The sequence below is a fragment of the Pygocentrus nattereri genome, chromosome 5 (genome assembly GCF_015220715.1).
Source record: "Pygocentrus nattereri isolate fPygNat1 chromosome 5, fPygNat1.pri, whole genome shotgun sequence".
NCBI classification, from domain to species: Eukaryota; Metazoa; Chordata; class Actinopteri; order Characiformes; family Serrasalmidae; genus Pygocentrus; species Pygocentrus nattereri.
The window spans coordinates 8,212,001-8,239,567 of record NC_051215.1 but is presented as its reverse complement, the minus strand read 5'-3'; the positions used below and the strand labels follow the sequence as shown (position 1 = coordinate 8,239,567).

The 27,567-nt window shown below is 40.3% G+C and overlaps 1 protein-coding gene across 1 annotated transcript in view; it reads right to left on the bottom strand.

The window, feature by feature from the left end:
- Nucleotides 1-27,567, bottom strand: part of cdh23 (cadherin-related 23) — a 435,604-nt gene that overhangs the window by 189,579 nt on the left and 218,458 nt on the right. Inside the window, exons 10-11 of the mRNA XM_037538890.1 lie at nt 19,485-19,597; nt 3,963-4,151 (exon numbers count right to left, since the gene is read on the bottom strand). Coding sequence (XP_037394787.1) covers nt 3,963-4,151; nt 19,485-19,597 — 302 coding nt within the window. The remainder of the gene's footprint in view (nt 1-3,962; nt 4,152-19,484; nt 19,598-27,567) is intronic.

The window sequence follows — 27,567 nt, the reverse complement described above, 5'->3', positions numbered from 1 at the left end:
GGCCCTCACGAAAAAGAGAAGAAGAGAAGAAGCGACATGTTTGATGACACGTTTTTTTGGAAAAATGGCGAGTCTTGACTCATCCTTGCTTATAAGGACTAGGCTTGATTCCAAGCTTGATTGCATCCCCTATTTAAGATGTTTTTTGAACATATCACAATGTCTCTAGTCTTAAATTGCCCCGTCAACCTTTTTTGGAAAGTGCTGCGGGCATCACTTTTAGAAGTCTATGTTTATATAAAACTATGATAAAACTACGTTTGAAGTAAATATTAATGTTCCAGCACGTTTCTTTCAGTACCCAGTCCATACAGTCCATATATGGAAACTAAGCTAAAAAAGCAACCATTACTTTGATGCCATGTGAAACAAATCATTTACATATGCCACTTATTCTGACTACAACAGTCCAGCTCTGTCCTTTGTTCTACATGCTGTGTCAGCTCTCAGTACTTTTTGAAAGAAAAAACTATACAGGGTAGCCAATAGGAACAGAGCTCATTTGTCTTAAATCAGTTTTAAACACAGTAACAAAAACATCTTGTTTAATTTTACAGGATAAAAAGAGGTTGGAAAATAGTTATTATTCAAAGATTTAGGACCATTTTTTGTTGTACATAAAACCACAAAAATATTCTAAAAGGACATCAAGGGGAAAGAAAAAATACAAGAAAAAATGGACACTCTTACATCTCATACACAAAAGTAAGTCCTTAAAGAACCATCCACTAAAAGGTTCTTGAAGGTCTTGAAAAGTGGTTCTTTTAAAGAATTCAAGCACCTTTATTTTTAAGGCTGATTCCCAGTGCACATTCCCATATGTGCAATTTTGCATGAGTTTACTTGACACTCTTGAATAAACTCTTAAAAAAAAAAAATCACAGTGCTGGCGCTCTTTCTTGTGTAACGGGTGCTATGCAAGAGAAAGCTCGGTAATTGGAAAGGTGCCTCGTGCTTGATCAATAGCTTGTTAACAGTCAGCAGCATATCTTCATGGAAAGCGGGTGAGTTTTTCCTCAAAGCGAACATGCTGAGATAACGTGAGTCACTGCGCCACTGTCACTGCCAGCGTGTAACACGAGGATGGACACATCTAATTACTGACAGACGTGAGGGATTAAAGGCTTTGTTTGGGAAACAAATGCTAGATTGGGTTTAGACAGGTCAACTGCATACACTACCATTTAAAATGATCATATTAATGATTTTAATTATGAATTATTTAGTTTACTGCAGACATAATACAATGTTGTATGTTATACAATAAAATTTTTGAAATAAGAAAATTAGAAAATTAATGTTGTCAATAACATTAAAACAATTCTGTTGCAGATAAACATATAACATTACTATAATACATTAGTCCTGTAGAACTTCACAGCTTTTAACTTATTAGTAGGGCACTAGGCACTGTAAAGGTTCCAAAATTATCAGCTAAAGATATTTAAGCTGTACAACATTTAGAAAAAAAAAGTTATAATAAAATTAACAAACAGAATTCATCATATTCCAAAAGAGGAGATCTAATCTCAAGGTACACTGTTAAAACGACAGGTCAGCTCAACTCAAAAAGATATAGTAACTGATTGCATGGCTTTTCTTGAGTTGACTCAACTTGAGGACACACAACTCATATTTCTTAGTTGAGTCAAAAGTTCTCTTAATGTTTTTAGTTCTGCATCTCAGTTATGTAAATAAAATGAACTCGTTTTTTATATTCAATGTCCTCACCAGCCAAGACTCTCTGCATCACACCATCCTGCAAGACATTGAGTACACACTCATGGATGGCTATGGCATCGCTGGGGCTCAAACTCACAACCTCCTGTTGGGTCCACTGAACAACTCAGGAACACATGAAACAACTCAGATTTTGTGTCTACAAATGTTTAATACACTGGAGAAAATATTTGTTGTTTTGACTTTGAAGTGTGGCATCATCTCATGTGGAGCAGCTGTGTAATTATTCATCCCAACATCAGGAAGTTGTGAGTTTGAATCCCAGCAATATGACAGCTGTCCATTATCCAGAAACTAAAGAGGAGAATATGCCAGATGGGACTGTGTGATAGAAGGAGCGCCAGCTAGTGGGGAAACTGAGTAAAAAATACACATTCAGTTTAGTTTATCTAACCAAGATGCAGATCAAGAAACAGTAGCTTGGAGAATTTTTGACTCAACTAAAATGTTTGAGTTGTGTGAACTCTGGTGTTCTTAAGTTGACTCAACTCAAGAAATCATGCTCGAGCTGACCTCTCATTTTTTACAGTGTAGGTTACCTGAAAAAAAAAGACTATAACCAGATTAATACAGTTATTTACCAAGCTTTTGTTCTGTATATGTAATTACTGTATAATAAAACATGGTACATGTTTAAATAGTAATCTTTGCATTAATATCTTGTATAATGTACATTCTTTACATGATAAACTAGACAAATTAACATATTTTTGGATGTGTTATTTAATGATTAAAGCATTCTAGGAATAATAACTTCATGTAAATATGTACTTACCTGACATAAACTGTTTTCATATATATATATATATATATATATATATATATATATGATAGTTACAACCCCAATTCCAATGAAGTTGGGACGTTGTGTAAAAACAACGTTGTGCGTAAGCAAATATTCCAACAGTTTAAGAACAACATTTCTCAATGTGCAATTACAAGGAATTTAGGGATTTCATCATCTACAGTCCATAATATCATCAAAAGATTCAGAGAATCTGGAGAAATCTCTGCAAGTAAGCGGCAAGGCAGAAAACCAACATTGAATGCCTGTGACCTTCCATCCCTCTGGTGGCACTGCATTAAAAACCCACATCATTCTGTAACGGATGTTCCCACATGGGCTCAGGAACACTTCAGAAAACCACTGTCAGTGAACACAGTTCGTCGCTCCATCTACAAGTGCAAGTTAAAACTCTGCCATGCAAAGCGAAAGCCATATATCAACACCCAGAAACACCGCCGGCTTCTCTGGGCCTGAGCTCATCTGAGATGGACTGATGCAAAGTGGAAAAGTATCCTGTGGTCTGACGAGTCCACATTTCAAACTGTTTTTGGAAATCATGGACGTCGTGTCCTCTGGGCCAAAGAGGAAAAGGATTGTCCGGATTGTTATCAGCTCAAACTTCAAAAGCCAGCATCTCAGATGGTGTGGGGGTGTGTTAGTGCCCATGGCACATCTGTGAAGGCACCATTAATGCTGAAAGGTACATACAGGTTTTGGAGCAACATATGCTGCCATCCAAGCAACGTCTTTTTCAGGGACGTCCTGCTTATTTCATCAAGGCAATGCCAAGCCACATTCTGCACGTGTTACAACAGCGTGACTTCGTAGTAAAAGAGTGAGGGTACTAGACTGGCCTGCCTGCAGTCCAGACCTGTCTCCCATTGAAAATGTGTGGTGCATTACGAAACGACAACGGAGACGTCGGACTGTTGAGTAACTGAAGTTGTACATCAAGCAAGAATGGGAAAGAATTCCACCTACAAAACTTCAACAATTTGTGTCCTCAGTTGCCAAACTCTTATTGAGTGTTGTTAAAAGGAAAAGTGATGTAACACAGTGGTAAACATGCACCTGTCCCAACTTCTTCGGAACGTGTTGGAGGAATCAAATTCAAAATGAGTGAATATTTGCAAAAAACAATAAAGTTTATCCATTTGAACATTAAATATCTTGTCTTTGTAGTTTATTCAATTGAATAAAGGTTGAAAAGGATTTGCAAATCATCGTATTCTGTTTTTATTTATGTTTTACAAAATGTCCCAACTTCATTGGAATTGAGGTTGTATAACCTTTGGAAAGATGATACCAAACACTGTGAAGTTGTGTATCTCAGTATATAAGAAGGCTTTGATGAGCACAGTGACTCCAAGCAGAGCAGCTGTACAAAACAGATGATCCCCACTTGTGTGTGTGTGTGTGTGTGTGTGTGTCTCACCTCGTCTTTGTCCTCCACCTGTATGGACAGGGGCAGGGCAAAGCCCACCTGGGCCAGTTCAGTGATGCGCACACGGTACTCTGAGCTGTTAAACTTGGGAGCATTATCATTCTTATCGATGAGGAGGATGGTGAAGGTGGTGAGGACGGAGGCAGCAGAGGGAGTACGATCATCATTCAGCTCAGTACCCTACAGAGAGAGAGAGAGAGAGAAAGAGAGAGAGAGAGAGGGAGAGAGAGAGATAAAAAGAGAGGAAGAGAGGAAGAGGGAGAGAAAGAGGGAGGGAGAGAGAGATAAAGAAAGAGTGAGAGAGAGTGGAAGAGAGAAAGAGTGGGAGAAGGAGAGAGAGTGAGAGATAGTGAGAGAGGGAGAGAGAGAGAGAGAGATAAAAAGAAAGTTGTGAGAGAGGGAGAGAGAGAGATAAAAAGAGAGGAAGAGAGGAAGAGGGAGAGAAAGAGGGAGGGAGAGAGAGATAAAGAAAGAGTGAGAGAGAGTGGAAGAGAGAAAGAGTGGGAGAAGGAGAGAGAGTGAGAGATAGTGAGAGAGAGGGAGAGAGAGAGAGAGAGATAAAGAGAAAGTTGTGAGAGAGGGAGAGAGAGAGATAAAGAGAGGGAGAGAGAGAGAGAGAGAGTGAGAGATAGTGAGAGAGAGGGAGAGAGAGAGAGAGAGAGAGATAAAGAGAAAGTTGTGAGAGAGGGAGAGAGAGAGATAAAGAGAGGGAGAGAGAGAGAGAGAGAGAGAGAGAGAGAGAGATTTCCATTTATGATGATGTTCTATTCATTACAAATTAGATTAGACTCACTTTAGTGTCCATCATCGTGGAAATTTGTCTTTGCCATCTGCTCTTACGCACATACAGCAAGGGTATATAGTTGTATGCAGAAGGGTTAACATGCCTGGTAGTTGTTTATATTGTTGTTGATTTTCTAAGTGAAAATAAATAATCACAGAGAACTACAGAGAACATACTTAAATGTGGTATTTGTTCTGCAAATTTTAGTGCAAAATTTTGATTTACTTGTGCAGTTTAAAATATAATACCTAAAAAACAGCATACAATGTTCCATAACTTTTGCATAGATCACATTTTGTGATATTTATTTTTATTTTTCTATATGTTAAATTCAGCAAATAAACAATAATTGCATAGTAAAACGTGTATAAATGTGTAAAGGATGATTTTCACATAGAAAACCAACTATAAACATCGTTTGACCAGGGGAAAACAACGAAAAGACTCACATTAGAAAAACCTCAACAAATCTGTGGGCCAGCTGTGTTTTTATTTTAGTTTTACTGTACTGTTATTTAAAAAAATAGGCATTGAACTTGAACAATTCAAAAATAGCTTTAAATCAATAAAAATTAAAGCTGAAATCAATATCAAGAGGGGTTAGGATTGTTACGTTGCAGTACATGCTGGGCACTGTAGTGCAGTTCACAGTAAAATGGGCTAGTATTGATAGAAAATCAAAATAATTTTATGAGATGAATAGCATTGTGCCATGGGCCTAACATGGCCTGAGGGCCTTGTACTTGACACATGGTTCTAGGAGGAGGAAAAATTATTCTTGACATCAATATTAGTTGAATATACACTATATTTTGAAAAGTGCTCACTCACCCATCCAAATCATTGTCAATAATGCACTGAAATTGTGAACTGTAGTGTTAGTACTGCAAATAAACTACACTGCTCCCTGTAAGGGATCTCTTCAGGAATCACTTTACCTCTCCAGGTAAAATGAATCCAGTTGTATTAGATATTTAGTTAACCTCTTAAAACCCCCAACTTATTAAATCCTAAGGCTTATTATTCAGTAAATACATGGGATATAGAGCAACCTGGCAGTGTTATGCTTATACTATAGGAGTGCATGATAGTTTGGACCTGCTGTGGGTCCTGGCCATTTAAACTCTGATCAAAATTAAAGACAGCAGTCCTATGTTTATGTTATCTGGATACTTGGTGCTTGCATTTCTAACAACAGTGATATCTAAAGCCACATATCTTCTGAATGCGATCTATACTAGAGAAGAGTGGTAGAGAAAGTGAATGAGAGTGACTGAGCCCGGCAGAAAGAGTGATCTAATGCAAGAAGGGAATAGTCATAACAGAACATAAACTCTCCTCAATCTGGCCCTCTTATCCACTCTTCAGAATGGCCACTCTTCAGAATGATCAGAGCAATCAGAGGTAAGTGGGGACAATGTGAGGACCGATGTAGGAAAACACATACATGCAATGAGATTAAAGAAGTGCTGCGGTGAAGAAGAGTGTAATCACAATACCAGATTTTGTACTTCGATACTGATACTAAGTGTAGTATCCACATGATCAATACCAATCACTGAATGATACAAAGGCAGATGATTAGTAAACTCGTTATCGCCCGAAAACAGTTTTTACTGAATGCCGCTAAAATCAGAATTCAGGTTGCTAGTATTTAGAAGTTGACAGTTATTACTTCCATTTCCACCTAGTATGTTCCATTATTAATTATATTTATATTGATTTACATTCTGTATTGATGCATGATCAAATTACTTCCATCATTTCTATCATGAAATGAAAAAAGATGAATGTTAGTTTTTTCCCCCCACAAAAATAAGTACATACAACAACAACTTTTGATGAAAAATCTAACTGAAACAAATGAATGAGCAATTATAAGAACTACAAATAGGAAATGCATAAACATTTCAAAAATGTCGAAACTGGACTACATCTGGATTAGCGTTACAGAGAAATTAAGAACTTATGTCTGTAGAGTTATAAAATAAAATGGATAAAATTCATCTGACTTTTTCTTTTTAAGCAAATATCTAGTGGAGAAACTTCTTGACTCAGGGTTCTTAACAGTGGTGATGATGGGAACCAGGGGTCCTGATGTCTACAACACAAATATAGCCATTTTATTTATTTTCCAAAACCACCAGTGAACCCACGCATGTCTTCTGAGTTTTTCTATGTAATGTTGATGGTGGTAAAATGGAGTGAATGCGGAAAAAATCATGTACATCTCTACCATAAATCAATCAATCAATCAATCAACCTTTATTTTGACTCGGAAGTACATTGAGGGCAACCCTCATTTTTAATGGTGCCAAGCATTTACAAAAACAGGGATTGACGTGACAAGGAAAATGATATCTATATTTAATCATTTTAAATTAAAAGAAAATTTAAAACTAACAGTGAAAAAAAACTTGAGATTTAATTGATAAGAGATTAAGATCAAAAGAAGATAGATTAATAAAATAAAAATATAATAATAATAATAATAATAATAATAATAATAATAATAATAATAATAATAAAAACTAATTAAAATAAGTTAAAAAGTAATAAAGAACTAAGAGAAGAACTAAAACAAGAAATAGAAGTTAAGAATAAATAAGATTAAATAAAACAGGTACAGGCTGTCTGAAGGTGGTTCAATATTAAACGTTTAAAATGACTGAGTGACACCAGTGAGCTGAGTTTTAGTGTTTCCTGTAGTGAATTCCAGCTCGCTGGTGCACTGTAACTAAAACCTGATTTTCCCAGTTCAGTAAAAACTCTTGGTACCTGGCAGCTGAGCCAATTACTAGAGCGATTCTGATAATTACTGTTATTTGTATTCATCAATGAAGTGATGTATTCTGGCAAATGACCGGAGAGTGTCTTATAAATAAATGGACTAGTAAAGGGTATATTTTAGGCAAAAAAATTTTCCCCAGAAATGCTGTTCAACAATGTATCAGACATAATGTGTATTTGTAACCGTACCATGTAATAACTTTCAGAGAGGGAGCTTTAAAAGGTATTAAACTCTTCAGACGTCTGGTTCCCATCACCACCACTGTGAACAATTCTGACTCTGTACATTGACAAGTAAGTAAATCTTATTTGATTTGTTAGAGTTATTTGATTTTACATCTTAATGATTTAATTATGCAGGAGAGGGAGAAATCGGTGGAATCCCACTTTGATATTTGTTGCTATGGCCCAACTGGAGCACTTTATTACAGATAAAACTCAAATAATCATATAAATAAAGGAAATTAGTGAAACTAACATTCATGGCCTGTGTGGAGTTTGCATGTTCTCCCCGTGTCTGCGTGGGTTTCCTCCGGGTTCTCCGGTTTCCTCCCACAGTCCAAAAACATGCAGTCAGGCTGATTGGACATGCTAAATTGCCCCTAGGTGTGAGTGACTGTCTGTGTCTGTCTGTCTGCCCTGCGATGGACTGGCGACCTGTCCAGGGTGTATCCTGCCTTTTGCCCGAAGACTGCTGGGATAGGCTCCAGCACCCCCCCGCGACCCTGATGGAGAAGCGGCTTAGAAAATGGATGGATGGATGGATGGATGGATGATGGTTTATAGGAGCATAAGGTCACATACTTTGGTAAATAAAAACCTTCAAATAAATGTTTTAAATTCTAATTGCATGTTCTAAATGGCATGTGCAGGTGGATCCACTTGTACAGAGAATAAAATGCCAACATGATGTTAGTCAGCATGAATAAATAAGCTGAATTGTCAAATGTTAAAGTTTTAAATTGTTGTCCATAATTGAAAAAAAATATGGACATAGAACCATGAACACACAAAGAACCCTTTGCATGATTACAAAGGTTCTTTGCATCATTAAAGTGTTCTTCAGATTGATTTCTGAAGAAAATGTTTTATATAGTTCTATATAGACCTTTTCTGAAAAGGGTTCTACATAGCACCAAAAAGCATAGCATTCTTCGATCGTTACAGACTTGACATTGTGACAAAAGAAGAACACTTTTTTGGTGTTATGTAGAACCCTTTTCAAAAAGGCTCTACACAAAACCATATAAAACACATTTCCATCAATCTGAAGAACCACTTAACAATGTAAAGAACCCTTTAATCATGCAAAGGCTTCTCTGTGTGTTCATGGTTCTTTATAGAAACATTTTCTTTACTAAAGAGCTTTTGAAGAGCCATCATTTTTAAGAGTGTAGTATTTAAAAAGCATTGAACTGTCCATACATCGTGCTACACTTGCATGGATACATTTCCACTCTCCCTCTGTTTCATTCTCTCATTCCTTCCAATAGTAGTAGCTGATGTACAGGTTGAAAGAGAAGAATGCACTGTCTCTACTGGAGTCTGAATAATTGTAATTGGAGGTGAGATGAGAAGGAGCTCGTAAGTCATAGGCAATCACTGAATCTTATTTTTTTAACCCCTCCCTTCTGATCTCTTGCCACACAAAAAGCTCCTGAATGCGCTGTACTCTACCACTTATCCAAGCTTTGTGAAGTTGAGAAATTAGTTTTATTACTCTCACACTCAAAATCGATATCTCCACCGATGAGAGCAGGGAGAGAAATAGGGAGTGGGAATGAGAAGAGAAATGGAAGAAAATCCATAACTTATGAATATGTTTTTTGGAGATGTTCCTTTGCCTCTGCGTTGGCCTACGTGGAGTTCGAGCCTTTTTGGAGCAGATCATTGATTTTAATTAAGGAGAGTTTGACCCAAGAGAGTGCGGCGGGAATTTGCAATCAACAAACCAAACACTTTGATTCCACATGAACATATAAACACACACATGCACGCGTCACACACAGGTACGCATAACTGATATTACATTCAGTACATTGTAGTGCTGAGGTAATAAACTTAATGTGAAACCGAACGTGAAATAGTTTCCTCAGTTTTTAATAAAGGGCCGTGTACATTAAGCATTAAGATTTGTGCTAGTGAGGTCACCAGTTTTATTTTTTTTTCATCATGTACACTATATTTGCGAAAGTACCCACTTACCCATCCAAATCATTGAATTCAAATGTTCCAATCACTTCCATGGCCACAGGTGTATAAAACCAAGCACCTAGGCCTGCAGACTGCTTCCACAAACATTCTTTGTGAAAGAATGGATCTCTCTCAGGAGCTCAGTGAATTCCAGCATGGTACCGTGATCGGATGCCACCCGTGCAACGATTTCAGTTGTGAAATTTCCTCGTTGCTAGATATTCCACAGTCAACTGTCTGTGGTATTATAACAAAGTGGAAGTGATTGGGAATGACAGCAACTCACCCATGAAGTAGTCGGCCACGTAAAATGACAGAGTGGGGTCAGCGGATGCTGAGACGCATAGTGCGCAGAGGTCGCCAACTTTTTGCAGAGTCAATCACTACAGACCTCCAAACTTCATGTGGCCTTCAGATCAGCTCAAGAACAGTGCAGAGAGCTCCATGGAATGGGTTTCCATGGCCGAGCAGCTGCATCCAAGCCTTACATCACCAAGCGCAATGCAAAGCATTGGATGCAGTGGAGTAAAGTGCCGCCACTGGAGTGACCAGTCATGCTTCTCCATCTGGCAATCTGATGGACTACTCTGGGTTTGGCAGTTGCCAGGAGAACGGTACTTGTCCCAAGTGTAAAGTTTGGTGGAGGTTGTTTTTCAGGAGTTGGGCTTGGCCCCTTAGTTCCAGTGAAAGGAACTGTTAATGCTTCAACAGACAAAGACATTTTACACAATTTCATGCTCTCCAACTTTGTGGGAACAGTTTGGGGACGGCCCCTTCCTGTTCTAACATGACTGTGCAAAGGTGCACAAAGCAGGTCCATAAAGACAAGGATGAGTGAGTTTGGCATGGAAGAACTTGACTGGCCTGCACAGAGTCCTGACCTCAACCTGACAGAACACCTTTGGGATGAATTAGAGTGGAGACTGTGAGCCAGGCCTTCATGTCCAGCATCAGTGTCTGACCTCACAAATGCGCTTCTAGAAGAATGGTCAAAAATTCCCAAAACACACTGCTAAACCTTGTGGAAAGCTTTCCCAGAACACTTTAAGCTGTTATAGCCACAAAGAGTTGGCCAACATCATATTAAAGTCTATGGATTAAGAAGGGGATGTCACTCAAGTTCATATGTGAGTGAAGGCAGACAACCGAATACTTTTGGCTGTATAGTGTATATATGATGAATATATGGTGAAACAGGGGTCTGAATCTTTGGGTCAACAGTGAATCATTTTGATTCAAGATTCATTAATTGGAACTGAATTTAATTCATTACATTAAACACAGATTATATACACTGGCTTCTTTATACATACCAAATCCTCCATTTTTCCACCTATGTGCATGCATATGTTTTGGTTCACATAACAACAATACACACACACACATATTTTCTAAACCATTTATCCTTCTGGGCTGCTGGGGGTGCTGGAGCCTATCCCATCAGTCATTGGGCGGATGGCAGGAAACACCCTGTATAGGTCGCCAGTCCATCCAGGTCAGACAGACAGACATAAACATTCATACACACATCCCTAGGGGCTGTTTAGCGTGTCCACTTGGCCTGACCACATGTCTTTGCACTGTGGGAGCAAACAAGAGGGAGAACATGCAAACTCCACAGAAAGGACCACCAGTCACCAGGCCCTTCTTGCTGTGAAGCGACTACGCACTGCTGGCTGTACTAACATTAATCATAATTTATTTGTACATGACCAATTTCCAACCTCTTTCTCCTATAGAATTAAACAGGCTGTTGTGTATTGTGAGCCTTTAAGACTGATATATGCAAATGATGTCTATTCTGAATGGATGTCTTGCACTGTACAACATTCAAAAGGCACTCCTGGCTAAACTACTCCTTATAATGTTGCTGTGAATGGGTGGAGTTCATCTTTTGTCTAGCAGGAACTTTTTTTATAGTTAAGAAACTTTAGTTTAAAAGTTAAAAACATTTTTGAAATAGAGTGGTCATGTGAAAAATAGTGTGGATAGCAAAGTGGAAAACTGCTCCCCTCAAAACAAGACGTAATGTAGCTATTAGAGTGAGAGGCGGCAATCATGAAGAAATTGGAACATGCAGCCTCTGCTGCTCTCAGTGGACAGCAATACAAAGTGGAAACTGCCTTCATCTTGTTGTCATGTTTACCCTATATTTACTTGATGTTCATGTTCAGTTCTTGTGAGTTGACACATTGAAAATGTTATTGAATTACTGAAGATACTAATTAATCTCTGATTAAATTAATTAAGTGATACTTTTTTTTTAATCCCACAAACGGGGAAATTCCGCCTCTGCATTTAACCCATCCGTGTAGTGAAACACCCACATACACACTAATGAATACACACACTAGGGTGGAGTGAGCACACTTGCCTGGAGCAGTGGGCAGTCCTATCCATGGTGCCCGGGGAGCAACTGGGGGTTAGGTGTCTTGCTCAAGGACACCCTAGTCATGGACTATCGGTACTGTGGATCGAACCGGCAACCTTCCGGTCACAGAGCCAGTTCCCTAACCTCCAGCCCATGACTGCCCCCCAATTAAGCGTATTTGTCTACTCCTATAACTATAACAAATTGCACAGGTCACATTTCAGCAAATACAACAGACCTGATTAATCATGATTAATCATTTTAATTAGCTCAGGCAGCCCTAGTTATAACGTATTAAAAGTATTCCTAAAGGACATCCCCTGATTTCACAGTTACATGATTAATTACCTAGTAACTTATGTAATGAACTACATTCACATTTACGGGTTAAAGTCTGCAGTTCTGTTTGTTTCAATGTAAAAACAATTGCAAAAACTTGAGCTAAATGTGAATTTTTTGTTCTGTCCACAAGGAAACACATCAATAACTTTCAACTTTCAAGTCATAATAAACCACACTATGTATAAAGGTTTGTGTGCCAGGTGTCAGAAACCCTGGCACTGATTACAGCTGCCAGGGGTGGCGGGGAGGCAGTGCCTGAACTGCCTGTGTCGACGAGAGCCAGGAGTGATGGCGGGAGGACAACAGCCACAAGAGACAGCAAGAGGAGGATGACAGCTGTGAGAGACGGTGGGAGTAGGATAAAAGCCAAAAGTGACTGTGGACAGTGGCAAGAACTGGCAGCAAGAGGACGACAGTTGTGAGAGACAGTGGAAAAAGGACAACAGTCACGAGACATGATGGGAGGACGACGAGAGCCACAAGTGATGGTGGGAGAAGGACAACAGTCAAAAGAGATGGAAAGGGAGGACGACATGAGGACGAGATGGTGGAACAAGGGCAACAGCCATGAGAAATGGCAGGAGGACAACAGAAGCCATGAGAAATGGCAGGAGGACAACAGAAGCCATGAGAGATGAAAGGAGGAGGATGAGGGCTACAAATAACAACGATGGTTGCAAGAGCAGGTGGGAGGAGGACAGCAGCCACAAAAGATGGCAGGAGGAGGATGACTGCCAGGAGTGACGGTGGGAGGAGGACAACAACTGTAAGAGATGGCAGGAGGAGGACAACAGCCATCAGTGACGGCAAGAGGAGGTCAATAGCCACAAGTGATGGCAGAAGAAGGACGGCAACCACAAGAGACAGTGAGTGATGGTGGGAGGATGGCGCTGAACCCTGAGCCCTTGCTCCTCAGCACCACCTCCTGTTCCGGAGCAAGGCCACTGTACTGTACCTGATGTATGAACCCAGTGGTTGAGCTATGGAGCAGAGGCAGTGACAGGGAGGCTCAGAGATGGAAGAATGGAAAGACAGAAGAGTAGTAGCAGCGAAAAGGGTCGATGAACTGAAAAGCTCACGTGAGAAAAGGACTGAAACGTCTAACTTGAAGCCACTGAAAATTGGCCTGTCTTGTGTTTTTGTTTTTGTTTTGTTGTGTGTAAAATAAAGTAAAATGGCTGCTGAAACTGTCCCTCCTGCCTCCAGCATCTTTCTTCCTCCTGGGGTAGCACACGTGCTATTGCTGTAATTGTTCAGTTCAAAATCAAAGATATTTGGAGGCTTGCCCCCCTTTCATTGCAGGAATTGGAAGGAGCCCATCTCTCCAAAGAACAAAGTTCCACTGCTCCACAGTCCAATGATGAGGGGTGTTATACCCCTTTAGCTGGCACGAGGCGTTGGCTTTAAGCTTGATGACCCTAGGATCAGGTGGAGCTGCTCCAGAGCATTCAATTCTATTGACAATGCTTTTCTATGCTATGTGTGGAGCTGAACTCTTGTGTCAGCAATTAGTCTACCTTCAAGTAGCTGGACACAAGGGGTGTCTAGATACTGTTAAACAGTTTACCTCTTCTTCTTACACTACAGCTGTAAGAAGGAGAGCGAGGAATGTCAAATAAGGTAACATTGTTAGTTTTTTCTTTCTTCTTACTCCTCGGTTAAGTGTGTGGTACGGTTTAGATATCTGTCTTTCTGCCTTATGAGTTTGGACATGTTTCTGTACATTTGAGAAAGGAATCTGCTACAATCATCATCACTTAAATCATCAACAAGGACAAGTGAGCAAGTTCCAAAACTGCCGTACATGCCCTCATGTGCTCTTTTCTTTCTATGACTTTGATGAAGGTTTATTTCGAGGTTTATTTTGATCTGTCCTTTGAGCTTTGTTGCAGAACTCTTCTGGCTCATCTTTGATCTTTTGGGCAAAGTCCAAACTGGCCTTGATGTTCTTGGTGTTGATGAGAGGTTGCAGGCTAGCTTCTTTATTTCTCCTCTCAAAGTTCTCTTTGTATGGTGAATCATCAGCTCTCCACTCTGCAGACTGTCCGTGACTCCACTGTTATTTCGGGAGGTTTCTGCACAGCTCTAACAATTTTTCCATCAGTCAGTTGCTGTAGTCCTTCTCGGACAACCTGACCATTGCAAATTGCTTGTCTTTCTTTTTCAAGATATTCCATAACATATGGATCCCATATGGATTTTGTCTAAATGCTCTGCAATGGTCCTAACTGGCATCACTTTATCTGGTCTTTAAAATGGCTTGTCCTTCAACCATAATCAATGATCTTGCTTTTAATTTGGTTTAGGCCTTGTACTACAAGATTTCATAAGGAAGCAATGACCACAACCAATCCAGAGATGTTTTTTGTGTGCATAATTATGAATATGTGGCATAAACCTCACAGCTCCAGCATGAGTTCAATCATTAGAAGTTCGGGATTATTGCTTTTACTGTGCCATATGCGTGTAATGTAATTATGTATCTGAAAACTTAACTAGAACCGGGGAAGTTCATGAACTAACTTTAAGTCATCTTGACAAAGCCACTGCTATGAATTCCCTGGTGATTGCTAAGGTGTTGTAATGTTATACCAAGCGATTGCAATAATGTTGCTGGGTCATTGCTAAGGCTTTCAACTGGTTGCTAGTGTTTCTAGGCTGTTTCTATTGTATCTAGAGAACTGATAAATGTTGCTAGGCCAATGCTATTGTGGCTATGGTGTTGCTGGGCCATTGCTACAGTATCACATGAAGTTTTTAAGGTGTTGCTAGATCAATGCTATAGTATACTAGGTGATTGTTAAAGTGTTACAAGGCCTTTGCTATAGTATCCTATGAGTTGCTATTGTTGCTAAGTCATTGCTATAGTATCCCATGTGGTTACTAAGGTGTGACTAGGCCATTGCTATAGAAACCTATGTGGTTGCTCAGGTGTTACTAGGCCATTACTATAGCATACTAGGTGGTTGCTAAGGTGTTGCTAGGCCACTGCTATAGTATCCCATGTGGTTGCTAAGGTGCTTTGCAAAGTTGAATGTGTTGACAACAAAATCACACAAATATCATCAATGGAAATCAATTTTTTAACCAATGGAGGCCTGGATTTGGAGTCACACACAAAATTAAAGTGGAAAAACACAGTACAGGCTGATCCAACTTTGATGTGATGTCCTTAAAACAGGTCAAAATGAGGCTCCGTATTGTGTGCAGCCTCCAATGTGCCTGTATGACCTTCCTACAACTCCTGGGCATGCTCCTGATGAGGTGGCAGATGGTCTCCTGAGGGATCTCCTCCCAGACCTGGACTAAAGCATCTGCCAATTCCTGGACAGTCTGTGGTGCAACGTGGTGTTGGTGGATGGAGCGAGACATGATGTCCCAGATGTGCTCAATCAGATTCAGGTCTGGGGAACGGGCGGGCCAGTTCATAGCTTCAATACCTTCATCTTGCAGGAACTGCTGACACACTCCAGCCACATGAGGTCTAGCATTGTCCTGCATTAGGAGGAACCCAGGGCCAACCGCACCAGCATATGGTCTCAAAAGGGATCTGAGGATCTCATCTCAGTACCTAATGGCAGTCAGGCTACTTCTGGCGAGCACATGGAGGGCTGTGCGGCCCTCCAAAGAAATGCCACCCCACACCATTACTGACCCAAAAACTGACGCAAAACCGGTCATGCTGAAGGATGTTGCAGGCAGGAGATCGCTCTCCACGGCGTCTCCAGTCTCTGTCACGTCTGTTACATGTGCTCTGTGTGAACCTGCTTTCATCTGTGAAGAGCACAAGGGCGCCAGTGGCGAATTTGCCAATCCTGGTGTTCTCTGGCAAATGCCAAGCGTCCTGCACGGTGTTGGGCTGTGAGCACAACCCCCATCTATGGACATCGGGCCCTCATACCATCCTCATGGAGTCGGTTTCTAACCGTTTGTGCAGACACATGCACATTTGTGGCCTGCTGGAGGTCATTTTGCAGGGCTCTGGCAGTGCTCCTCCTGTTCCTCCTTGCACAAAGGTGGAGGTAGCGGTCCTGCTGCTGGGTTGTTGCCCTCCTACGGCTTCCTCCACATCTCCTGGTGTACTGGCCTGTCTCCTAGTAGCACCTCCAGCCTCTGGACACTACGCTGACAGACACAGCAAACCTTCTTGCCACAGCTCGCATTGATGTGCCATGCTGGATGAGCTGCACTACCTGAGCCACTTGTGTGGGTGGTAGAGTCCGTCTCATGCTACCACGAGAGTGAAAGCACCACCAACTTTCAAAAGTGACCAAAACATCAGCCAGCAGAAAGGTACTGAGAAGTGGTCTGTGGTCCCCACCTGCAGAACCGCTCCTTTATTGAGTGTGTCTTGCTAATTGCCAATGATTTCCACCTGTTCTCTATTCCATTTGCACAACAGCTGTGAAATTGATTGTCAATCAGTGTTGCTTCCTAAGTGGACAGTTTGATTTCACAGAAATTTGATTTACTTGGAGTTATATTGTGTTGTTTAAGTGTTCCCTTTATTTTTTTGAGCAGTGTAGTATCCTATGTGGTTGCTAAAGAGTTGGTAATACAGTAAAATGTAAAGTGTGTTTCTCTTTTCACAAAACAAGACTGTAAACACAATCACATTTTATTATTTAAATTCCAATCACAACAAAACATCTTTTCCACTTTGAACCCACTTTTCCTACTTGCTTCTATGAGCAATGAGTGAGAAATAATTCATTCAAAATTACACTATGAATTCATCACCAGTGATAATTTTGCAAAGGTTATAGCTGATCTATCCAAATTCAAATGGAATAAAAAAAAAACGCACTAATTTTCAAACTTCTGGAGGAATAAGTGAAACAAAATGAGAGAGAGAGAGAGAGAGAGAGCCCAAGGCTTACACTGAGCTTAGAAACAGCGATAGAGAGACAGGAACAAATTGTTTCCACACACACACACACACACACACACACACACACACGCACATGCATGCACACACACGCACACACACACAAACGCACACACACACACACACACACACCCTCTAGCCTTTGCCATGGAACTGTCAGCAGGTCATGGAGATAACGATAACAAGACTCTCTCTCTCTCTCTCTCTGTCTCTGTCTCTCTGTTCTACAGGGCTACAGGGCTCAGCAGGCGATGGTCTCTGAGTGCTCTTAATAGACCTGAAGCCTAACAGAATATTAGCTCGCTCATCCTTACTGTATCAGAATTACTTGCAGTAAGTGGACATTTATAAGCTGCTCTTGTAAAGATAAGAGAGTCATCAAGTGAAGATTGTCAGGCACATTACAACAGCCCAACTAAGCTCCAGTACTACTGCACTTTAGCACATTTCATGGTGAGTCAAAAGTCACAGGACACTTTTTATTTTATTTTATTTTTTATTTTACTAGCGACTTTTATCTCTTTGGTCATCTCTGAGAAAATCCGCAAAAACCCCACCTTCAGCAGCGAATCATGGAGGCTTGTGACAGCATAAAAAATAAAATAAAATAAAACAGTGTTCTGTGACTTTTGACTCACGCTGTATAAAGTAAGGAGCCCTGCTGGTAACATCCTGTATAAATAAAAATAATGTGTGGCTTAGTAAGGCATGGGAATGAGATGATTAAGTCATGGCCATGACTTAGTAAGGCATGGGAACAAGACTGCGGCTTACTAAGTTGTGGCCATGACTTAATCATCTCATTCCCACGGCTTACTAAGTCGTGGCCACGCATTATTTTTATTTATACAGGATGTGTTTGGTTGGTTGGTTGTTTTTTCTTTAAATGGGCAATTTACTAGAACTTACTAGAAGCTACTATCAATGTCAGAAGCCAGTGCTTTTGCTCAGGCCAACTGAGCCCTTTTGAGGGCTGAACATTCACAGTAGTAATGGGGGCATTTGGGAGTGATAAGCAGCATGACTGAGCCTTTTTGTGAGTGGTGTTGTTTTTATTACCAGTTCTGTCAAATAATTGTAATAATTGTTTCTTGTTTTTATGCTTTTATTCTTGATTAAATTGTATATGTAAATGAGGTGCCAGATCCACTTAAACAGGAGCCAGATCCAATCTGAGGATCCGGAACAGATTCTGATCCATGAATTGAACCCCCTATGGACTGTAACATTAAGACTAGGGTGCGGATTAGGTTTAGATATGGGGTTTAGGCCCTTACCAAGCCATGGGCCCGTCAGCAGGCCCAAAGTTTTATTACACACTTCTACAGCCTAAGAAAAGCTCACTTAGTTTGCACTAAATTCCCTGTGGTTACTCAATACTAAGCTTTAGTATGTAATAAGCCTATGATGCTAAGAGGTTAAGGTTGGGGTTAGGGTTAGGATTAAGGTGAATTAATTGAAGTCAATTTAAAAGGCATGTAGTTGAATGCTAGGAATGAGTTAAATGTCTTAGGTCTTAAGGTTTTTTTTTTCCTAGCTGCCCTTCACATTGTGTGAACATTTCACATTGTGTGAACAATTAACACATTTATTAAGTTGCCTATTTTTAATTTTATATTCACTTGTAGCTCATTGAAACAAGCAGAGAGATCCTGTGTGAAATGCAGATTCTAAGCCCTCAGTTCAAACCAACCTTGTGTTTGTAAATACAGGAGATAAGTTATCATTTAAAAAATATAATTATCGTATGTACTGTCTTGTTTGCAGTACAGTTAACAGTCTATTTTTTACCATGTTTTTGTCATTTCCTAACATTCAAACACACAGATTCAGATTCAAATTCCAAATGTAAATGTCCATATAATTCATTGTGTGACTTGCTATGCAATTAAATATGTAATTACGCAATTACGTGTAAGTAGTTTAGAGTAGTATAGCAAAAGGTTTTAAGAGAAAATAAGAATGTTTTTTCCCTTCTCTTACAGCTACCATTTTTATGGCAGTGATGCTATATTGTATTAAAAATGTATTCAAAATTCAAACACATATACATTTCTCCCCACCTCTTTCTCCATATTTCATTCACAACCTTCACAAACATCAGTGCTGCCCTCAACCCTTGAAATACCTGAACTGTATACGTACCCTCACTGTGAGTATGAATCCTGCCGAGTACAGTGGGTTCTCTCGGTCCAGACGGCCGTTCACGGTCAGGGACCCGCTGATGTAGTCTAATGCAAACACACTGTTGGTGTTTCCTAATGGTCAAAAAAGAAAAACACACAGAGGAAAGGAGTGAACGAGGGCAGAGAGGAGCATCTTCCAAGCAGTGACCATGAAAATCCTGGACATTCACCATGTCATGGGATATGCATTTTTCAAAAACCTTTCATAGTTCTGCACACTTTGACATACATATACAAAATATGATATACAAAAGAGGAACAAGAAATATCAGCAATATGATTTAGTTTGGAATCATTAAACACATTTTGATTAGCAAATAATCGCCTTAACCCTAATTCAATGATCTTCAGACTGAACAGTAAGTGACAGTGCAACACAACGTAAGCATGAACAACCCCACAACAATTCTTCGTTTTCATTTTTTAAAGCTTTTGTTTTCTGGTAGAAGTCTTTGAATCTGTGTGAGATACTGGATAACAATGGTAAAGCTCATGGAGCTATGGAGATAGGTGTTGGCCATAACAGTAGGAACCTGTCTATCATCCAAATATTGCTAACATTTGCTAAGGATAGTGATGTGGATTGGTGTGTTGATGTATATAGACAACAAATCATTCAAGCAATGTCAGCATTTGTTAACTGACTTAGCCTAGCCAACAAATCTTCATTCAAGTGGTGCATTACAGTGATTTTACCTCGGTTAAGGAAAGTTAAACACTAACAAGGTACAAAACTGTCAATGGGGCAGTACTCCTCTTGTCACTGGGGTGGTCCCCTCAAGGATACATCTTAGTACCTTTAGTCAGGGAACATAACTTTATCATGATTAACATTATATTTTCTAAGTTGTATTGAAAGCAGCTTTACAGAAAAATTGTCACCAATGTCGGCAGTGGTAAGGAAAAACTGCCTAAGTGCAAGAGGAAGAAACCTTGAGAGGAACCAAGACTCAAAAGGGGAACCCATCCTCCTCTGGTCCACACTGGATAGCACATAATAACAATAGCTATAACAGTGTGAGGTAAGGAACCACTGACAAAAGATCTGCCATAATGTTGATCGGCTCAAGTGATCGTTTGATATCAGTAAGCTGTGTATCCCCTTGGGTTGAAGGGGGAGCTGGAGTCATTGGGCGGAGGACAGGAAACACCCTGGTCAGGCTGTAAGGTCATCACAGGGCAGACATAGTGACATATACGTTCATATTGGGTCAATTTAGCATCTATAGTTCACCTGACTGCTTGTCTTTGGACTGTGGAAGGAAACCGGTGCAGTCATCACAGATACAGGGAGGATCTATCATATGAGCCTTATAGCCCCATAGTCAAAACCACCAACATGCAGACAGAGAGGACACTGGTCACCCAGCCGGGGAATTGAACCTGACGCGCAAAGTGGAAACACAAAAATCTAAATGAAAGTGATCAGCCCTATAGCTGAAACCACTAACAGATCAAAATAAGCCCCTTTTAATGTATTTCCACAAAGCAAGTCTTTAGTTTAGGACACCAGGATCTGAAATACATTGTGCAGCCTACTCAACATTATCATTCCTGGTTCCACAGACTATTCATTCCATAGTCTCTCTGCATAAAGCACTACCACTTTGACCAAAAGTAGTGTTATACTGTTATTGTTATATTAGCTTGTCTTACATTCCTTTTGTTCTCTCTTTTAATTACCTGTTTTATGTATTTATCTCTTCATTATTTCAGTTCATCGTGTATCAGTTTAATTCTGCACAATATATGATATTTAAGTAGTTTATCCCCATTTTCTATTATGCTCTCTCTGCTTGCTGCATGCTAATTGTATCTGTCAGGCGCAGATACAGAGCCTGTAGGATACAAAACTATTCTTCTCTCTTTCAACTTCTCTACTCTTTCCACAGCATCTTTTCTTTCCTTCTCTCCTCTCAACTTTTCTTATCTTCTCTTTGTTCCAACCTCCCTCCTCTCTCCTTTCTTCTCCTCTATCCATGGCTCTTTTATCCTTTCCTCTTCTCTTTTCTTGACACATCTCTCCTCATTTCCCTTTTCCTTCTCTTCTCTTCAACTCTGCTCTTCCTTTCCTATCATTTCCCATCTCTTCTATCAGTCTAGCATTCCTTCTGTCCTCTTCTCATATTTTCTCCTCTGTTCATCTCTTCTCATCTCCCAACTTCTCTCCTTTCTTCTGTTTTTACAACCTCTTTTCTCCTCTCTCAGCCACTCCTCTTCTCTTCCTTTTATGTTTCTTCTTTTCTTTCAAAATCTCTTTTCTCTTTTCCTATTACCTTCTTCTTCCATCTCACCTCTCTTCACTTCCTTTCTCACAACTTCACTCCAATTTTCCTGTCTTCTTTTTCCTCAACTAATTCTCTTCTCTTCTCTTTATGGCTCATACAGTCACTTACTCTTCTTGTCTCCTATTTCTCGTCTCTTTCTCTTATCTCTTCATCCCCTCATCACTCCACTTGCATCTCAGGTCAGAGCTGTTGTTATGCTAAATTGGACATGACAAAATCTTTTGCTGCTGAATTTAGTTTGAGCGTGTCAGAGCACGCACTAGTGCCCCGGCCTGCTCTTCTCAGAGACCACACATTCATGCATTTCAATACAAACCCCAGCCATCGCACAGCAGAGATCAAACAAAAGGGAAACACTCAGCGGACAGAGGGTGCTAGACATGTGTAGGTCTCCGTGTAAAACAAAAAAATTACAATAAAAGTACTTCTGAATCACTTTCAATGTCAAGCAAAATATGACATGCATTATAAGCAAAAAGCACACGACCCTGAGGGAGAAGCGTCTTAGAAAATGGATGGATGGATTATGAGCAAAGAGCATACATTATGAAAAAAACATACATTATTATTAGCACTCTTAACCTGATTCTATTGATTGAAGAAAGTATTTACTTAGAGAGGCTGTGAATCGGGGAGGCTTGACTCATTTGATAACAATGATTATAATCTCAGAATGGAAATAGAAACAGATTCCACCGAGACAAGGGAGAATATTGGGTTGGTGCTGAGGTAAGTGGAGTGAAGCATATTACAGATTACTATGATGTTAGCATTAGCATGGAGGCTGCTAGTATACACTGACTCATCACAGTGGGAAAGTGGGTAAGGAGTTCAGTAGCTAAAATACATATGACAGTAATTAGTTGCGTTGTATGGAACATGTGGGTGAAATGTTGAGACTTGTGTGTTGAGTGTTGAGCTGCTAGCGAGCAATGATAGAGAAAAATGGAGGGCAAGAACCCCCCCATAGGAAAAACAATTCAGACCTCTCCACAAAGACGGCTGTGCCAAGATAAAACGGACAGCACAACGGCAGCTTTCTTGACATTAAGGAATTGTGCACAACTGCCACAATAAAAATAGCTTTTAAACACAATAAAACACTTTTGCAAAAGTTGATTTGCTTGCTCACGTCTGAAAATGGAAATGCAGTTCATTCCAGTTCACAAACATTTCCATCAAAATATCCATCCATCCTCCACCGCTTATCTGAGTCTGGGTCGCGGGAGCAGCAGCCTAAACAAAGAGGCCCAGGTCTCCCTCTCCTCCACCACCTCCTCCAGCTCTTTCGGAGGGATGCCGAGGCATTCCCAAGACAGTTGAGAGATGTGTCCTGGGTCTTCCCCGGGCTCTCCTCCCCGTCAGACATGTCTGGAACACCTCCCTAGGGAGGCGTCCAGAGGCCATCCTTACCAGATGCCCGAACCACCTCAATTGGCTTCTCTCAACGTGGAGGAGCAGCAGCTCTACTCCGAGCCTCTCCCAAATCGCTAAGCTTCTCACCCAATCTCTAAGGGAGAGCCCTGCTTGTATCCATGATCTCGTTCTTTCGGTCACTACCCAAAGCTTGCGACCATAGGTGAGAGTCAGAACGTAGACTGACCATTGGGACCACTTTTTTATGGATACAAATTAGAATATATGCTCACTGGCCACTTTATTGTAAATGCCTTCCTTGTATTTATAAAGTAGTCTCCCTTTTAGTTTTATCATACCTCAGTGATCCACCACTTTCAACCACATTCTGTGGTCAGAAACTGACCACTGATAAAGGGCTACAGGACTGCTAACGTAAACTTCAATATATCTCCAGATACGTTAACAGATACATCAACAGATGTCCAACAGTCACTAACTGTACGCCACCAAGGTGAAGCCAGAATAAAAATGTTTCCAATAATGTGGCCAGTGAACGTAGAAGGCTATGAGCTTACTGTTGAGATGTTGCTATCATATCAAAATACAGCCCCTGCCACCATGCTCCCACACTTCCAGACAGCTCTTGTATACCTGCTGTCCACCTAGCAGCTGTGAAATCAACCCTGGTCACAGTACATCATCTCCATTGCTGAGGCTAGCTCATCCCTAGCCCAGCCCTTAGCTGCCCTCCTCCGCTATCTCCATGTAGCAGACCGATTTACTACACCAGCCACTCCATCAAGCTTGAGCTCAGCCTGGCCAACAGAGCAGCGCAAATTAGCCTACAGTTACGGGTTAGCAAATGTGCATAGCAGATAGCGATGTTTGGTTACATCTATCAAGCCAGCCAAGCACCAAATTAGTGGACACAGGATGAGCCGGTGAATAATTTCATTACGCCATCACTGGAGAACAGAGCTGTTTAAGCTGAAATCACATGGAATGAGGGAGAAGACAGGAGGCTGGAATTCATGTAATGGGTTCTTGCATTAAAGTGGAACTAAAGTGATTAGTTTCAGCGATATATTCTTAAAGGAGGCATATTTACTGAGCTTTATCCTGTTATTTACTTCTCTTTGAAGAAAAGGTCACTTTGTTTGCTAAAGCCTACCACCCTCATTGGCTGTCTCAGTGAATGGGGTGGGGCAGAGGGTGCAGTGTTGGAGCTCAATGATGGCTGAAGTGGAGCACAGTATTGTGAGACCCCTACAATACACACACACACACACACACACACAATTGAATAAACACTGTTTTTTTGAAAAAGCTTTTCAGAGTAAAGATTTAAAAAAAAACTTGTTCTTGAGTCGGTGCAGAAATTCTTGTCAATGAAGAAAAAACTGTGTGGACAAGGCCTTAAAATCAAAACCTGCCTCTGAGTATAACTGGAGACAATATATCTAACTTCCTCTAATGAGGCACAATTAGCTCACAGAGAGCCTGTTTTTATCAACAAAAAGGTCTGCTGGCTCCTGAGTGGCGCAACCGTCTAAGCATCTGTAGCCGGGTGCACACAATTGGCCTTGCTCTCTAGGTGGGTAGAATGGCCCCCCTTCTCCCCATCACTGAACATGATGCTAGTCAATGCAGGTGTCTGTTAGCTGACATAACAAATTTGGAGGAAGCCTTCACCCTCCCAGAGTTGATAGTATCATGGGATTGGGGGAGTCCTAATTAGGACTCCCTAATTACGAAAAAAAGGTCTTCTGAATCAACTACTAACTCTGAGGTTTAATGTTAGTGGTACGTAACATATTTTACAGTCCTGTCTGATAGCCATGACTGTATAAAACCACAGCTGAGAAGGTAAAGGTATGAAGGCTAGGTCTGCTTGCTGTTATGCAGCAAATCTCAACAGCCAATAGAATCACATGACTAGGAACCAGATGGTAGATTAAATTGCTTTAATGTTCCTGAAAACAGCGATTACAAATTATTAAACGGTAATGTATTATTTGTACCAGTGCTGGAATCATGAAGTATAATGCAGTAAGTGGAGCTGTTAGCTTTTGCTCTGATGGCACTGGGGCTTATGGCCTCTATAAACTCTCACCAGTGGGAGTCAAGTGCTATAGCGTCTGAGCGTTTAGGACTGCAGAGTAATCAGCAATGGCTGAGTGTGGCTGTGTTGACAGAGGAAGGGACAGGGGAGATTAACCCTGGGGCATGGCAGCCTGTGGTCACTGCACACTGGGGCCTGGCCGAGCCATTGTTGGCTGGAGAGTGGGGTGACTGAGGGCCAGCAGCAGCTAGCCAAGGCTGGCGAAAGGACAAGGCCTTCTGGGTAATTATTGAGGATTGAGGGCAAAAGGTGACGATAAGAGGGGAAAAAGAAGGGTGGAAAGGTGGACAGGCTACAAATTGAGTCCTGACAAATGTGCGTGTGTGCCAGTGTGTGTGTGTGTGTGTGTGTTTCAGAACAATAGCCTCTCTAATGCAGACTCCTAGACTGAAGACAGCTCTATGAGTTGGCACAACATACAGCACTGAGCAAAAGTCAGAGAACACCCTTCATTTATTAATTATCAGCAGAAAATTTCACAGAGGCCTCAACAACTTGCTTTCAGAAAGCTGCAGGGATTTTGCAGGGAAGTTGCATTTTCTGCTTCTCACAATCCAAGTAATCCCAGCAATTTAGACTTATGGGTGCATAAAACCTTACTTCATATGTTTCTTGGTCTATTGACTCACAGTGGAAGGATGGTCAAAATCAAATGTGGATGTTTCCAGATCTGAAGCAGCTTGATTTTCTCTTCTCTCACACCGATGAAACTTTAAGTGCTGTTTATCTGATGGGGACAGTTTTGGTGGCCCACCAGGTCTTGCATGAGTGTTAGGAGTCACATTTTCTCTGTAGCTTTTAATCTTTTTTATTTAAACTATTTTTTCAAACCCCTATTCTTTGACTTTTTCTTTCCTTAAGAAATCTCTCCTGAGAAGATGAATGACATGCATTTAATGACTGTTTTGACTGGATAAATAAATAATAAATAAGTGAAAGGTGGTCTCTCACTCTGCACAGTACTGTGTATGCACAAATTTGAATTTATGGAATATATGAAACATAATATATTAGTGATGCACAGATACAAAATTTGGTCCAAAAATGACCATCAATAATGAAAACCTTGCGTTTAAAACCAATGATATTTACCTTTTTTCTCTCATTTCATGCCAGCCACTGAAACACTGTGTACCCTTATCAAATAATCCTCCTAAATGTTACAGCACTGAGTAGATCATGTGTAGATATAGGAAGAGAAGAAAACCAAAACAGTAAAACAAAGACCGCAGAAAGTGCCACAGAAATCTGCTGAGTAACTGAAACAGTTGTTAACCATCAACCCTGAAAGCAACCATGGATTTACTTTTTTTGTCCCACCCCTCCTGGTCTTCGCTGGTCCAATCAGAATAAAAGAGCAAGCTGAGTGACACCTGCTTTGTGGCTGGTCATGCACGATGAGGCAATGTGGTCATGATGGCTCTAAATTGCTTTGTGTGCTTCAGCAGCCTGACCAGAATGCCAATACAGCGCAACAGCCGTTTGCTGAACGGCCCACTGCCCCTCACCTGTCGCTCACACCTGTGGAGGAGGAGACTCTCTGATAACACACATACCCACACACACACACACACACACACATACCCACACACACACACACACACACACACACACACACACACACACATACCCACACACACACACACACACACACACACACTACTTGTTCAAAACAATTTAATTTGAGAGGAAATGTGTTAGTCCTGGTAAAAGCAATATATTACATTAGAATAAATAATGTAAGATTAGAATAAAATAAACAGAAATACAGGAAAAAACAAACAAACAAAAAAAATAGCAATGTTTTTTTTTTCTTTAATTTGTTTATTAGTAAGTTTTTAGATTAATATATTTAATCTATTATTATTATTATTATTGTTGTTGTTGTTGTTGTTGTTATTTAGACTCATTTGCAATGCAGCTGAGACAGTCAAAACATGAAACAAGATAAAATAAGTAATAAATTACATTAGTAAATAAATGATAACACACTGTAAAAATGGAAAGGACAATAATAAAGAATAAACATAAAAATAAAACATAAAATACTCGACTAAAACAATTACATATTAGGATAAAATAAATGTATAGACAAAAAAACAAATAATAATCACTAAGAGAAACAGCAGAGTTTCTTAAGGCTACTTTGCACATTATTGTGAAACCAGTTTCCCAAAAAATCGGTGAGAACATGCAGGACCTGAACTGTACATCAATCACTGGAATGAATGGGAACCATTATTTACAGACGGAATTATAAAAGCAATGAGGAA